The sequence below is a fragment of the Sabethes cyaneus genome, chromosome 1 (genome assembly GCF_943734655.1).
Source record: "Sabethes cyaneus chromosome 1, idSabCyanKW18_F2, whole genome shotgun sequence".
Taxonomy (NCBI): Eukaryota; Metazoa; Arthropoda; class Insecta; order Diptera; family Culicidae; genus Sabethes; species Sabethes cyaneus.
The window spans coordinates 2390264-2403431 of NC_071353.1; the positions used below are offsets into that span (position 1 = coordinate 2390264).

The 13168-nt window shown below is 38.3% G+C and overlaps 2 protein-coding genes across 6 annotated transcripts in view; both read right to left on the minus strand.

Annotated features, from left to right (window-relative positions):
• The window catches only part of LOC128744274 (heterogeneous nuclear ribonucleoprotein R), an 81112-nt gene that overhangs the window by 11935 nt on the left and 56009 nt on the right, over positions 1–13168 (minus strand). For 3 of the 5 annotated variants that reach the window (XM_053841351.1, XM_053841260.1, XM_053841171.1), the window contains exons 8-12: positions 11359–11487; positions 11132–11272; positions 10958–11064; positions 10666–10802; positions 2839–3040 (exon numbers count right to left, since the gene is read on the minus strand). In XM_053841351.1, coding sequence (XP_053697326.1) covers positions 2839–3040; positions 10666–10802; positions 10958–11064; positions 11132–11272; positions 11359–11487 — 716 coding nt within the window. The remainder of the gene's footprint in view (positions 1–2838; positions 3041–10665; positions 10803–10957; positions 11065–11131; positions 11273–11358; positions 11488–13168) is intronic. The other 2 variants (XM_053841517.1, XM_053841436.1) reach the window with 1 other exon arrangement.
• Positions 3994–10655, minus strand: LOC128744527 (transcription factor MafA-like). The gene has a single exon (XM_053841637.1). It carries the CDS (start codon positions 4817–4819, stop codon positions 4334–4336), a length of 486 nt encoding a protein of 161 aa, XP_053697612.1. The 5' UTR covers positions 4820–10655; the 3' UTR covers positions 3994–4333.

Below are 13168 nucleotides of genomic sequence, written 5' to 3' on the forward strand. Positions count from 1 at the left end.
TCGAATGAACCGATCTTTAGCGTAATCGGGCTTTAAGGTGGTGTTGTTTTGCTTATCAGTTCTCGGTGCTAAAGCAATAATAGATATGTAGCTACACATAGAGTAAAGCCAATTCGGTAACGAGTGTAAACAAAGTACAATTTACAACACGAAACTAAATATCTAGTTCAAATCGAAGGGAAAAACAATAGAAAAGGACAAAAATGGTGCAAAACCAATCTATGGAATTACTGGAGAAGAGCGAAAAAACTGATCAACATTTATCTAAACAATAAAAGTAAACACTGCATCCAAGCCTTGAGTGAAAATAAAACAAATATTTTTTTCTTTCTATCAACGCTCTAGTCGTCGGTAACTGCTTCGGTGCAGGGGTGCGGGTTAATTGACGAAATAATACAAAAAACCGAACGGTTGAAAGGAAAGAATAGAAATATATTTTGATTCATTTTTGTTTTGCAGTTTGCAGAAAATAAACAAAAAATAAACTAGATTTTCCTTAATAAGTGTCGAATAGCACAAGTTTGTGTTTATTTTCATTTTCTTTTTCTTTATTGATCATAATAATTTGTTTATGTAGAGTAGGCTGTGGATTGCGTTTAGCGCAGCCATTATTTAAGGGAAAGGTTGACGGGCATGTGTGTCTGTGTGAGCGTGTTGGCGGACTTGGGTGACATTTTTTCGTTAACACCGACACACGTTTCTTTCTGCACTAGATTCTAACACTATATAGACATTGAGTTTTTAAGCTACTATTCTCATAGTTAAAACTAAAATAAGGCATTTTCTTTTATCCTACGCACACTACCTTCTCAACATACCAGAAAAAAAACGAATCGATTAGTATTTTTGCTTTTGTTTTTCTTTGCTGTTCAATTTGGTTTTGCCGGAAGAAGTTTTGTCAACTTCCCTTTTTCTTCCATTTTGCTTGTCCAAATTTTTCACCTCTGACGGTTCAGAGCACTTGTATGATTAATTTTTCAATTGACTACAGGAGAAAAATCTATTACGCTAGACTCTAACAGTGGTTGTTGTTTATTATTTCATCGGGGAAACCTCGTCCGGTCGCGACTAGTGATGCTCAAAGTTTGGAAAAGCGATCAGAAGTTTTTGAGAATTTTTACTTAACAGGATTTACGCTTGGTTCCGAGTTTGAGATTCACTAGTCGCCACAATAACTTTTTTTATGATTCGCCGGAAAACGCTGGGTGCAATCTGGCGCTAGGATGTTTCCGGTGAGCGTGCAGTCCAAATGTGAAGCAGAGCATTACGGAAGCTGTAGTGGTGAAGGCATTATTGCAGCGAAATGGCGGATGATGGCATTATTGGCATGTGTTGGTGTGTTTCGTTAGTTGGGTTGTGGTGAATTGGTTCTTTTAATGATGGTGTGGTGGCAGAAGCGGACAAAGAGTTATTACGAAGATTAACTATTATTTGGGGTTGAAACATGAAAACGAACAAAATTTGCTGCGATCAAAACGGGAGCAGCATCCGCTCGGCGATAAAAGATGAGTTTTAGTTGCAACTGGAGAAGGATACAACGAGCAGTATAATTATTAGGCGATAATGAATGTGACACGAAGTTGAACGAAAAAAACAATAAATAAAAATGAAATACATAACTAAACAGTTATCTTACAATACAATTTGGTGCAATCATTCTAACATCAAGGACAGAAGATGTATAAATAGAACGTAGCAGATTATAATTAGGATGAAATCAGACTTATCGTAATAAATATCTTCTCAATTTTCAGTATTTCTCTGCAGTGTTGTTTAGGTTCTAGCATTCTTGTAACAATTTTAGCGGCAGAAAAGAGATGTTGTCCATTGCTTTGGATCCTGAGTTCAATTTTGATCTCGAATGGTTTTAAATACTAATCGATTCATTGTACGAACAGTTTTCATCAAAAAATGCGCATTTTTTCATTTTCGGCGTGGCTTAATTAGTTCTTCACAATATATAAACAATTAGGCTAAACATGGATTACGTTCTAATTTGACGATAGTTTCGTCCTAAGCGTTAGAGGATAAAGTTTCTGTGTTTTCGTTTTGTTTGTTACATGTACTATAGCGATTGAAGTAATGCAGCCGGAGTGAACAACGGCTTGTGTGTAAACTTTTTGTTTCTCAGACAAAAGACGTAGTGCAAAACTTAAAAGCGAAATATTAAATTTAAACAAATGTCACACTATACCTGGGAATGCAAGGACCACTAATATGAACACGTCAACGAGTAAATAATAAATCCACTCGGCACACATGCAAACATACAGCGTCATATGGGGGCCGTGAGGTATGACTGAAGTCGTAATTTAATTCAAGAAAAAAGGAGGATAGATACAAGTAATAAATTGGCAAATTTTTCTACTGAAAATATTTGCAGTAAATACCGGTGTGTTGAAAGTGAGCCAAATTTAACAAACTGAACAATGATCTGGTAAACACACTAACACTGGAACAGTTTCTGTGTTCGATTTTTTTGCTTTTGGCGCATTTTTTTGCTTCCGTATTTCTACATTCCTATGTTTAGCTTATCATCTACTAACAAACAAGAAACAATATGTGCGTTGCCTACGCTTCACAATCTGTTTTCTCATTTCTTCATATAAACGAAAGAAAAAACACTATCTAACAACGTAACGTCTAAATCGTAGGTAATTACAAACTAAATCGTGATTGTCTCTTCCCTTAACGTGTTTTTTTGCTATGACTGTTGATAATTGTAGCATATAACCATGATTGTTTTTTTTTTGTTGCATTTTCGTTTAAATTATAAAACATTACAAATAAACAAAAATAAAAAAGATAAACAGAAAAATGAAAGCTGGCCGTCCTCACCTGGTTTTGGAAAAGGGTGTACGTCGCCACGAAGGTTGAGACGAGTTTGACCCACCCCACGGACCACCACCGCCGCCCCGATTGCTGCCGGAGCCCCCGCGGTGCCCACTCGCCGACCCAGCGGGACCCCCGGGCGGTTGCTGTTGCCACGGTGCCCAACGATTCGGCCACGTGCCATGGTTCCACGTCCACGACCAACCGCCTGTGCGTTCGTTTACGGTACAGTTTTTTCATAAGCAAATTTGCATTTTGCACGCGTGATTTTTTTGTTTTTTTTTGCATTGTCAACGCATGAAAAAGCCCGAATCATTGCGTTTCAGTATTGCGACGGTTGACGGTAGGTTCCACCGCATTCAGTTACGTTTGCGTGTGTTTGGTTCGTGGTTGTGATTGTTTGTGTGAAAGTTTGTGTGTGGATGGGTGTTTGGTTTTTGTTTTTGTGTTTTGTATTTGTGCGTTGTATTTTGCGTTTCGGACGCACGTCGATGAATCAACAGAAATGAAAATAAAAGAAAACACAAGAAAAAGAAGAAAAGCAAACAACGCGTTAGAAAAATGGATTGTCGCTCTTGGTTGGTTGGTAACAAAATCAGGAACTTAAGAACTAAGATAAGACCTATCGTAATGGTAACTCAGAGTAATTATACATGAAATCACCTAACAACTTGGCTCTTGACAATGTGACAATGCACTTCTGAAATTGATTTTGGTTTTTTTTATAGAGTTTGTCCTAGAAAAAATAGCTAATTTGATGAAAATTGAGAAGACTAGCTTGACGGGTATACTTGTTTTGCCCGGAGCACCCCTTAGCATCTAATAAAACATTATTACTTTATTTTTTTGTATTATAGTTTCCTCGCAGCGGGGTTGTATTTTGTAAAACAATAACAATAGATGTTCGAAAACAGTTCAAGTTATTTTAAACAAAAGAACGAAGGAGAACAGCAGACAAGCGGTTAACACTGAAAGTCAGGGTGCGCGGGTTGAAAGTATATAATGAGTGAATGTTATGAATGAACTTTTGAATATTAGAAAATGCTTGATGCTTCCGTAAAAAGTAGTCATTAAAATGATTTAATATATAATTGGTTTAAAACTAGGAAACCTAAAAACGAAAAGTTACGTTTCAAGAATAACACTGCAATCGTGGCCAAAATATGAACAAAGGAGTGTCCGAATAAATATAAAGTAGGAACGCAGAATGTGATTCCAAAAGTAGTAAAAAAAAAAAACATTACTGTATGAAATTTAAAAGCGTTTTGTTAAGAAAGCAAAGGAAATAAGCATTGGAATTACTAAATAAGCATTAACAATACAGAAATAAAAAGCGACTAAACTTAACATGTGTATGTCCTATGCGATTAGACCTAAAACAGAAATGTACTTTGAAAATGAAGGTAAGTCTCGTGTCATAACACACAATAGAGGAACGAAAAACGTAACAACAATCGAGTAAACATGTACTAAATCGAACAGCGGAGCAAACCTTTTGCTCTCAAACGATTTTTCGCAGTTTCGAACCCAGCAGGTTGCCGCCTCTTGCCGTGGCCGCCGATCCGGAATGATGATGATGGTGATGGTGATAGGAGTGATGATGATGGTGAGACGACGATGACGGTCCACCACCATGGTAGCTACTTTCGCCTCCACTGGCCCCACCCCGTTGTTGACCGTAACTTCCTGAGGTACCGGCGACGGCAGCGGCCGCAGCGGCAGCTGCAGCTGCTGCGGCTGCCGCCGCCGATGCCGCACTCGGTGGGTAGTCGTAATAGTAACTCTCCCGGTACCCACTCCCGCTGCCGCGATAGTAATCGTCGTAGAATGGCGGATCGGCGAAACCTCCTCCAGCGCCGCCGCCGCCATGATGCGGATAATCCGCGTACCCGTAATAATCACATTCGAAATCTGACAATTTTTTGGGATTCGATTTTGTTACGTTTTTGTTGTTTTGTTCATTCGATTCAGATACAGGTAAGTACATATGTATTAGATAAACAATTAGTGTGTAGTACCGTTAGTGTGGATAGCACATGAGTAGATGGCGCGGCAGTAGTTGTGGTAGATTGTCGATCGATTCCCGGTTTTGGTATGTGTGTGTGAGCGAGGAAAAGAAGAGAAGATAGAACCAACAAATGCGCTCAATCAAAACATCATGAATTGCGACGCGCTTGCCTCGGTTGCCTAAACTGGGTCCTAGAAATGTAAATTTTGATTTCGTTTTCACTGTTTTGGTCGAGAAGTTGTTTTTTTTGTTGATAATTTTGATCTACTTTCACGATGTTTTACTTGCATTTTAAACTATTCTAGTGTAAATTTGGATTTCTCTTCTCCCACATGAGTACCGAGGAGGATTTGTGTAAGCGGCCAATCGGAAAAATGCATGATACTAAAGAACAAAATAAAACCAAAACCAAACAATGACTAATTGAAAAACCAATAAACCCAAAAAAAACTAAACATGATACACTACGAAAGAAAGAGTAAGCGAATATTTATGGGAAATTAAGGAGGAATAAACGCGATGGTTATTGTATTAATTCACGGGCCCAAGTGTTGGATGTTCGGTTACTTACCAGTACCGGAGAGTACGCGGCTAAGTGGGTGGAAAGCCGAGGAGGAAATAGTTTCAGTTGACAAATAAAAGAAGTTTTGCATTGCAAGCAAAAGCGACTGTTTCCGTCGATAACAGTTTACATTCTTAGGATGTTTTCCTAACAAATTGGGGGTATGAAAGGGGGAAGGCAGCTAGGAAAAAGCGCCCAACATAGCTCTAGCCATCCCAAGCCCCTACCTAGCGCCTCCAGGTGGCCATACCTAGAAATACTTCAATTTGTATAATTGAGTAGCCAAGCTAGGAGGTGCGGGGTCGTGCGGTTTTCAGTTCCTAACCACACGACTTTATTTTCAGGCATTATATGATTTAAACTAATATATTTGGCAAACTAATCTATTTTCAGAGAGCGAAATAAGGCGCTACATCATTGGCCAATTGCAGCCTGGCTTCTGGTCTAAATGTCATTAGTTCATCCTTTGATTTCAAGGAGTTTAATGGAATTAGGTATTTTTTCTGGTTCCACTTGATTCCTTGGAATACTCTCCGCGGTATACGCTGCGCAGTTGGCCTGGCCTTTGGCAAGAAAAATATCTGATTCAAGTAATCGATTTGCCAGGATGCTGGGTTAGCGTGAGATTAGATTAGATTAGATTAGATTAGATTAGATTAGGATGTTTTCCTAACAAATTGGGGGTATTGAATGTGCAAAAACACCCATGAATAAAACGATTGACAATGACGATAAAACAATGTCAAAGCCATTCTTGCTTTTTTCGTGAATGGTTTGAAGTGTGCCAAACAGAGTTCTCTCAATCTTGTTCATCGGCACTTCTCTTTAGAATTGCTGTAAATAATTTCCCATAGGCTAACTGTCAAACTAACGCTGACGGATGCGTATCGTCTTTTATGCTAGCTAGTCAATTAAACGTGTTATTTTAATGGTTTAATTTACCAAAGATGTAAAGAAATTAGCTCATTTCAAAAGTTTCTAACAAGTTATGACTTACACGTTTCCGATTGGCCGGAAATGTAAACACGCGGGAGAGAGTTGGTTGTCTTACTTTTGAGCAATAAAGAGCCTACCGACAGGAAAATTACTCCGTAATGCAAGTGTTTAAAGAGTGTCCCACATCAAATTGCACCACGGAAGAAACGCTGTAGAAAATTACTCATTGGGTATTTTCTCTTGAAAATTTGGTTAGAAGTAGTTTAGAGTGTATTGTTTACCCTGTATTTTTATCGCGGTCAGTTTTTCAAAAATAGGAAAAAATGGCGTTACCCAAAAAGCAACATCGCGAATTTATTTTGCTCAAATCAAAATCATGAATGATGAGATTTACGTCAAGGCGGACTTCCGGCAGCTTCCGGGGCTACTGTACTTCACCGCCCAGCACAAATTGGATATTCCGGAGGAAGTAAGGATGCAGATATTTTCACAATTTGCCAAGAAATATATGATTTGGCAAGCGATCTGTGTGCTCTGTTCGTGACTACCGTGACTGTAAACGGACAGATCTACCTCAAGGAGTGTCTACAGAAGCGTTTGCTTCCTCTGTCGAAGCAATACGGCCCTACGGTCTGACTGGATCCAGCTTCGTGTCCCTATTCAAAGTGGTACGAAGCTTACGAGGTTACTTTCGTACCCAAGGACATGAACCTCTCAATGAACCGGAACTAAGGCCCATCGAAAAATACTGGGCTATTATGAAGCAGGCATTGCAGAAGCATCCGAAGGATGCAAAATCTGAGAAAGACATGAAGCAAAAGTGAGTTTCCATACAGATAGCAGTGTACAGCTGCAGTCAGATGTTGTACAAAACTTTTTGAATGGAGTTAAGCGTAAGGTGCGAGTATACGGTTAGGGTATTGAAGTTTAATGAAATAAATATGCCAAAAGCTTACTAATAGGTTATATTTTATTGTCTGAAAGTTTGAAAAGGATCGGTCAATTAAGTAACTTTCCACAGCGTTTCTTCGGTGGTGCAATTTGATGTGGGACACCCTTTAATCATTCTGTCAAGAGTCTATGGAAAATTGTTAGAGTCAACGCGCATATATCCCGAAACTATGATCTGTAACAACATTAAAGCAAATTTCAGAGATATGCGGTACAACACACCAAACGCAATTTAGGAAAGCATTATTTCAGAGCAAATCTATTTGCATGTTTTTTCCACATCTCTACAAGCCAATCGGGAATGAGAATGGCGTAGAGAAAAAAGGACATTTTCATTCTCTATATGGGTACCAACAAAGTAGCTGCTACACTACTAAGGTAAATTTAAAAAAAAACATCAGAATAAACTAGAGATAAATAATTATCTGGTTGGAATGACACATGCTTAGTTATTAGCGGTAGTGCCGTAATATTGTATAGCACTTCGCGTAACTTTTAACGCTACATACAGCAAACATTCAATAACTGTCGGACAACTTACTAGTTATTGAATAACATTCACCTGAGGATAACTTCGAAAAACGGTGCTGTATTTACTATAAGATTATTAGACATAACAAATGTTCATTTAAAAGAAAAACTTTAAAAAAGGCAAATCATTATGTAAGAATTATCTTTGTTATCAAAAGTTTGAAAAATAGTACAGCAAAGTAGTTGAATATATTGTAAAACAAAATACATGAACACAAACAGGAGATGCGCAATAGATAGATACTTTTCAATACGGTTTTCTAACGGGTGACAACTAAAATTTTGGAATTTTTTCTCAAGCTGTCAAAAAAAGACAAAGATACATGAAGAAAGTCTGATCTACCGAAATTAAAGATACATTATCCATTGTTGAAAAAAAAGTGTACGATTGAAAACGATCCGTAATCGGCTGTTCGGCGAAGCTTTCGTTTGACGTCGAAACAGTAGCGTTGTACGGCTGTCATGTCAACTTTGCGAATACATCTCTTGATTCTACAAATCAACTGTTTGCAATTCGTGGCTCTCCAGTTATTTTTGTACATCAAGGAACCTCAAAATCCCGAAGAAATCCTCGATTGGGCGCACTGAGACAGATTTTACAGGTCGTGGTCTTCGGGTAAAAATGGGATCGAATGGGTTCCTGAATAACGATTGTGTTTTTTGGCATATTGCGATGATGCTCTATACGGCCAAAACACGTATTGTCCATCTGCATGACGTTTTTGTAGAAACGGGATCAAAATTTTCTTCAAACATTCGTCTGATGCATCTTAATTGATAGCCAAACCAGAGGGCTTGTTGTTGAAGAAACGAGAAAGAGAACGATGTCCTTCTGCGTCCATAATTTTGGTTGGTCTTCCACTACCTTGCTTGCGAATAGTTGTTGGGCATCTTAGGATATGGTAAACAGTCGAAACCGCAACATATTCGCTTTTTAAAGGTTTTTTCCGAGATTTCTGTGGAAGTTCGTAGAAGTGTACAACGCGCTCGCGTGATGCTGTTTGTTTTGAGGCCATTTTAAGCAAAACTTGGCAAGCATAAACAAAACAAAAAATACTGACAGAAAGAGGAGAGAAAGAGCTAACACATACACACTCTCATTTCTCCCTGAGCTCGTTTGTTGTTGAGTATAGGGGCCTCGAAAAAATTCCAAAATTTTAGTTGTCACCCGTTATTCGAGTGTCATAACTCATTGGATATTGGTTTGAAATTGAACTAAAGTTATCTAGTTTATTCACTTGAACAACATTGTTGTGTTCGATGTAAAGGTATACAGTATAGGTACATGTTGCATAAAAAATACTGACAAAGATAATTGACTCTAGAAAATCGGGCGGCGGCCGTTCGTTGATTGACGGAAACATCAACGCTCCCTCTGACAGCGAACTCGATGACACGGTTCAATCAATGGTATCGAGAATCGAAGCCCCTACTAATGAGACGGATGCACAGTGGAATGTTGCATGCAAAACATCGATTATTGCTGTCAACCTCATATGCGTTTTGTAGAAGAAAAAAAACAACTCACCCTGTGCTATTTGATATCGTAACGTGACGGGACTACTACAACTACAAACACTACGACAACTACAATTACACAGATAAGCTACGAATATTGATACTAGTTAGTTACTTATCGCAGAACTAAAGGATGCTGGAATGGCTGTGCCAGCCAAGGAGAACCGTGTGAGAGTGAGGGTTAGTAACGCAGCTAAAGGAGCGGTGAACGGGAATGATTTATTAGGAGTGTGCAATTAGTAAACGACATAAAGGAAAGAGCAAGTTATGTGTTGTTCAACTGAGAAGTTTTTTTTCCGTTTTTGATGCGATATGAAACATGATTGCTGTGCAAAAATGATCTGACTTCTCAGCCGAAGTTGTTGAGGTACGAACAGAACCGTGTTTCCGGTGTGACTTTTCACCGCTCAACTATTGCTATGTGGGCAGAAGCAGCTGGCTGCTTGCTAAAGAGGGACCGTTGACTAAAAGTACGGGGTGCGGTTTGAACTACTTAGTTTTACATAACTCGATATTTGCTTGGCATTATACAACGACTTTTAAAAGCACTTTTAATTCTTTGTTTTTTTCGATGAAACAAATTTAGTACAGTCCTGCGGATGGGAGCGGGGTGACAATTTTGAGTTTTTGTTGTCTCTATTGAAATTAATAGAATCTGTTTTGTTTTAAATTTTGTAACATAAAAGTAATAATAAACAACAACATTTTTTCTTAGAGTTTAAAGAGTCAATTGAAAAATCATGCAGTGTCTTTCCTTTTTTTTTCTCTCAGTTTTTGGTTTTGCTCGCGAAGACCTGGATACTCAATTACTCTAGTACTAAATATTTATCATCGATACTATCGTTTCGTGAAGTGTGCGAAAAATAACCAAGGAAATAAAACCTACATGCACTTAAAAACTGAATAGACGAAATGGGATTTTAAAACGAAATTAAACCGAAACAAAAACTAATACTTATAAATTTTCCTCTCCGGGTGAAACCATACTGATATTTTTAACCCAATTTTCATGGTGTAGAGAGAAGATACATTTTGTCTGATTTCTATGTTACTTTAGGGCTGATCATATACATTGAATTCAATTTACATGTGTAGGACTACTCGTTCCAAAAAAGAACTGCTCGTAGAGTATTCTTTAGTTCGAATCACCGACTTCATTCGATGCTACATACAAAGAGGAAGAACAAATCTGTATCGTATTTTTTCTCTAGCATTCGTTGCTATGATTTCTATCATGTATGCTTGGACTACGATTCACCGTCAACAATGTTGGCGGCTTGATGGACGTACAAGAAAGTGAGAGAAAATCAAAAATTGCATCACTTACCATAGTCACCGCGGCTCATCGGACCGCGCATGGGAGCTCGTGGACCACCGGCGCCGCTAGGAACTCGCATCGGTGGCATTGCACCTGGCATCATACCGGCATGCTGGGGCGACATGCTGTAGGGAGGAACGAAATCACTGCAAAATAAGCACAATTTTAGCAACGGTCCGCCAACTTCGCCCGCTAAAGGGGGCCTGACTTATGATGGCTAACAAGGTGTGGAATCTTACACTTTACCAATCTTCATAGGCAAAGAAGTTTCATAGGAAAGAAAATGTCTAAATCTATTTACCCGACTATCCCCATCCTACTCTGCAAGAATTGGTTCATGCGCCTTTCTCGTGCTCGCAGAATTTCCTCCTTCTTCTTTTTGTCGGACGGGGGTTTCGCCAGAGACACCTGTGAAAACAAACGTTAATCAGCTCGAAAGGCTTTCTAGCGTGACGATTGCTAGTGGTAGCTTTACCTCAATATTAGAACCGTTCACCTCTTTGCCGTCCAAATCCTTCATTGCATCGACTGCGTGGTCACGGTCTTCAAAGTGCACAAAAGCGTAGTCTTTGATTTTCTTCACTCGTTCAACTCGACCAAACTGCTCGAAACATTCCTGTGGCACAACGAAAAATAAAGAAGAGAATTTAAACTGTCACCAACAAAGATCCAAGAAGCGGAAATTCTTTGTTCTACGCTTACCTTTAACTTCTCCTCACTGGTGTCCTGTGTAAGGTTTCGCACGTATAATACTTTCACTTTGCTCATCGTTTGCTCGTCCGGTTCCTCTTGAGGGTCCGCCCAGTCCACTATAATATCACAACCCCACACCTGAAAGCGGTGAAAAAGATGTATAGTAAAAGAAACAAGTACGGTAACCAACCTACCTATTTTGGATCCTATCTGCAACTGTACATGATTTGGACACTTTCATTTGATTTAACCTTTAGTGTCCAAATTATGTGCAGCTGCAGATGGGATGCAAAATAGGTTGGTTACCCTACAGGTAACTATGCAAACCAGTTGAAAAACATTGAATTTATTAGATCCTTGATTGCAGCTCAATATTTTGCACACATTTCTGGTTCTCTTGTAAATCAAAAAGAAAGGGAAATTATCTGTTCTGTTTTTGAACTTGCCTTCACTCACTTCAGTTCATCTTAGGCGTGATAGAGCCTTAAGTTAGCTGAATAAAATGTTCAGCAAAGTTAAAGAACATTAAATTTAGAATTACTTTGCTGAAGAAATGAAAGTCCTATCTCTTGTGGTTGATAAGGTGGAGTAATTTAAAGTTTTTTTTTGACGGCGTGGACATAAAAAATCCGTTTTTTCTTAATATTTCCTTTCGTGTTTATTTCTCACAAGTCTTGCCTTCTGAGCACTTTCACATCCAATGAATACGCACATTTTGTTTGAAGGAATCAAGTCGCTATCTCCTTCGGTTCTGTAGCTATAGGCATTTTTTCTAGAAAAATAAGCATTTTTCAAATGTCAATAACGCAAAAACTGCTCAAAAGCAGAAAATCAGAAAATTTGGTATAGATGTTTCGTAATATATTGGCCACCAAAATTAATTGAGATCGCATCGGTCCAGGTCCTTTTTTGCTAGACCGTATTGAATAATGAAGGAGAAATTACCATTTTACTTAGCGAAATCACAATTTTTACGTGAATAGAATGGATTAAAAAGCGAAAATAAGTCTAAATGTTTGTATTTATTTTAATCATCTGTAATCAGCTTATGAAGGTGGCTCTGGGTTTTTTTTTCGAGCTGGAAAACCTTTTATCTTAGTGGATATGAAAGCTGTAATATTAATTAACTGTTGTCGCCGAAAATATAAGAGTAATTCTCGTTGAAACCGGGCTGCTACTGACACGAGGTCTTCAGATATTGGAGCTTCGAGTACACATTTGGTTGAATTGATTGAAAATTGTTTAAAAATGACAGATATACTTTTAATGTCTCGAAAAAGTGGACCCCTCGATCGTCAAGGAACAAAATTTTGATGCATGGCTCTACTGTAGCTGATGTATCTGATATTACCGAGTGGGATCATGTCAGAAGAGGCACGGGAAATAATTAACAAGATATATAGGCGAGTTTCACATACGCGAAAATTTTCGAGTGAGAAAACAACTACTGATTTAATGAGTATAATGATGCAGTACTCAAATCCGCTAATATCAAACATTAGAAGTATTCCAGCTCGTAAAAAACATGAATTGCCCCGAGAAATTTTAACATTATTAATTATACATGATTAAGATAAATACAAACATTTAGACTTATTTTCGTTTTTTTAACACATTCTATTAACGCACTAACGTAAACATTGTGATTTTGGCAAGTAAAACGGTAATTTTTCCTTCATTGTTCAAAACGGTCTAGCAAAAAAGGGCTGACCTGGACCAATGCGATCTCAATTAATTTCGGTGGCCAATATTTTACTAAACATCTATACCAAATTTGATTTGCTGCTTTTGAGCAGTTGTTACGTTATTGACATTTGAA

Excerpts from the sequence above, each read along its gene's own strand:
- LOC128744527 (XM_053841637.1), bottom strand. The coding sequence starts at position 4,819 with ATGTACTTACCTGTATCTGAATCGAATGAACAAAACAACAAAAACGTA.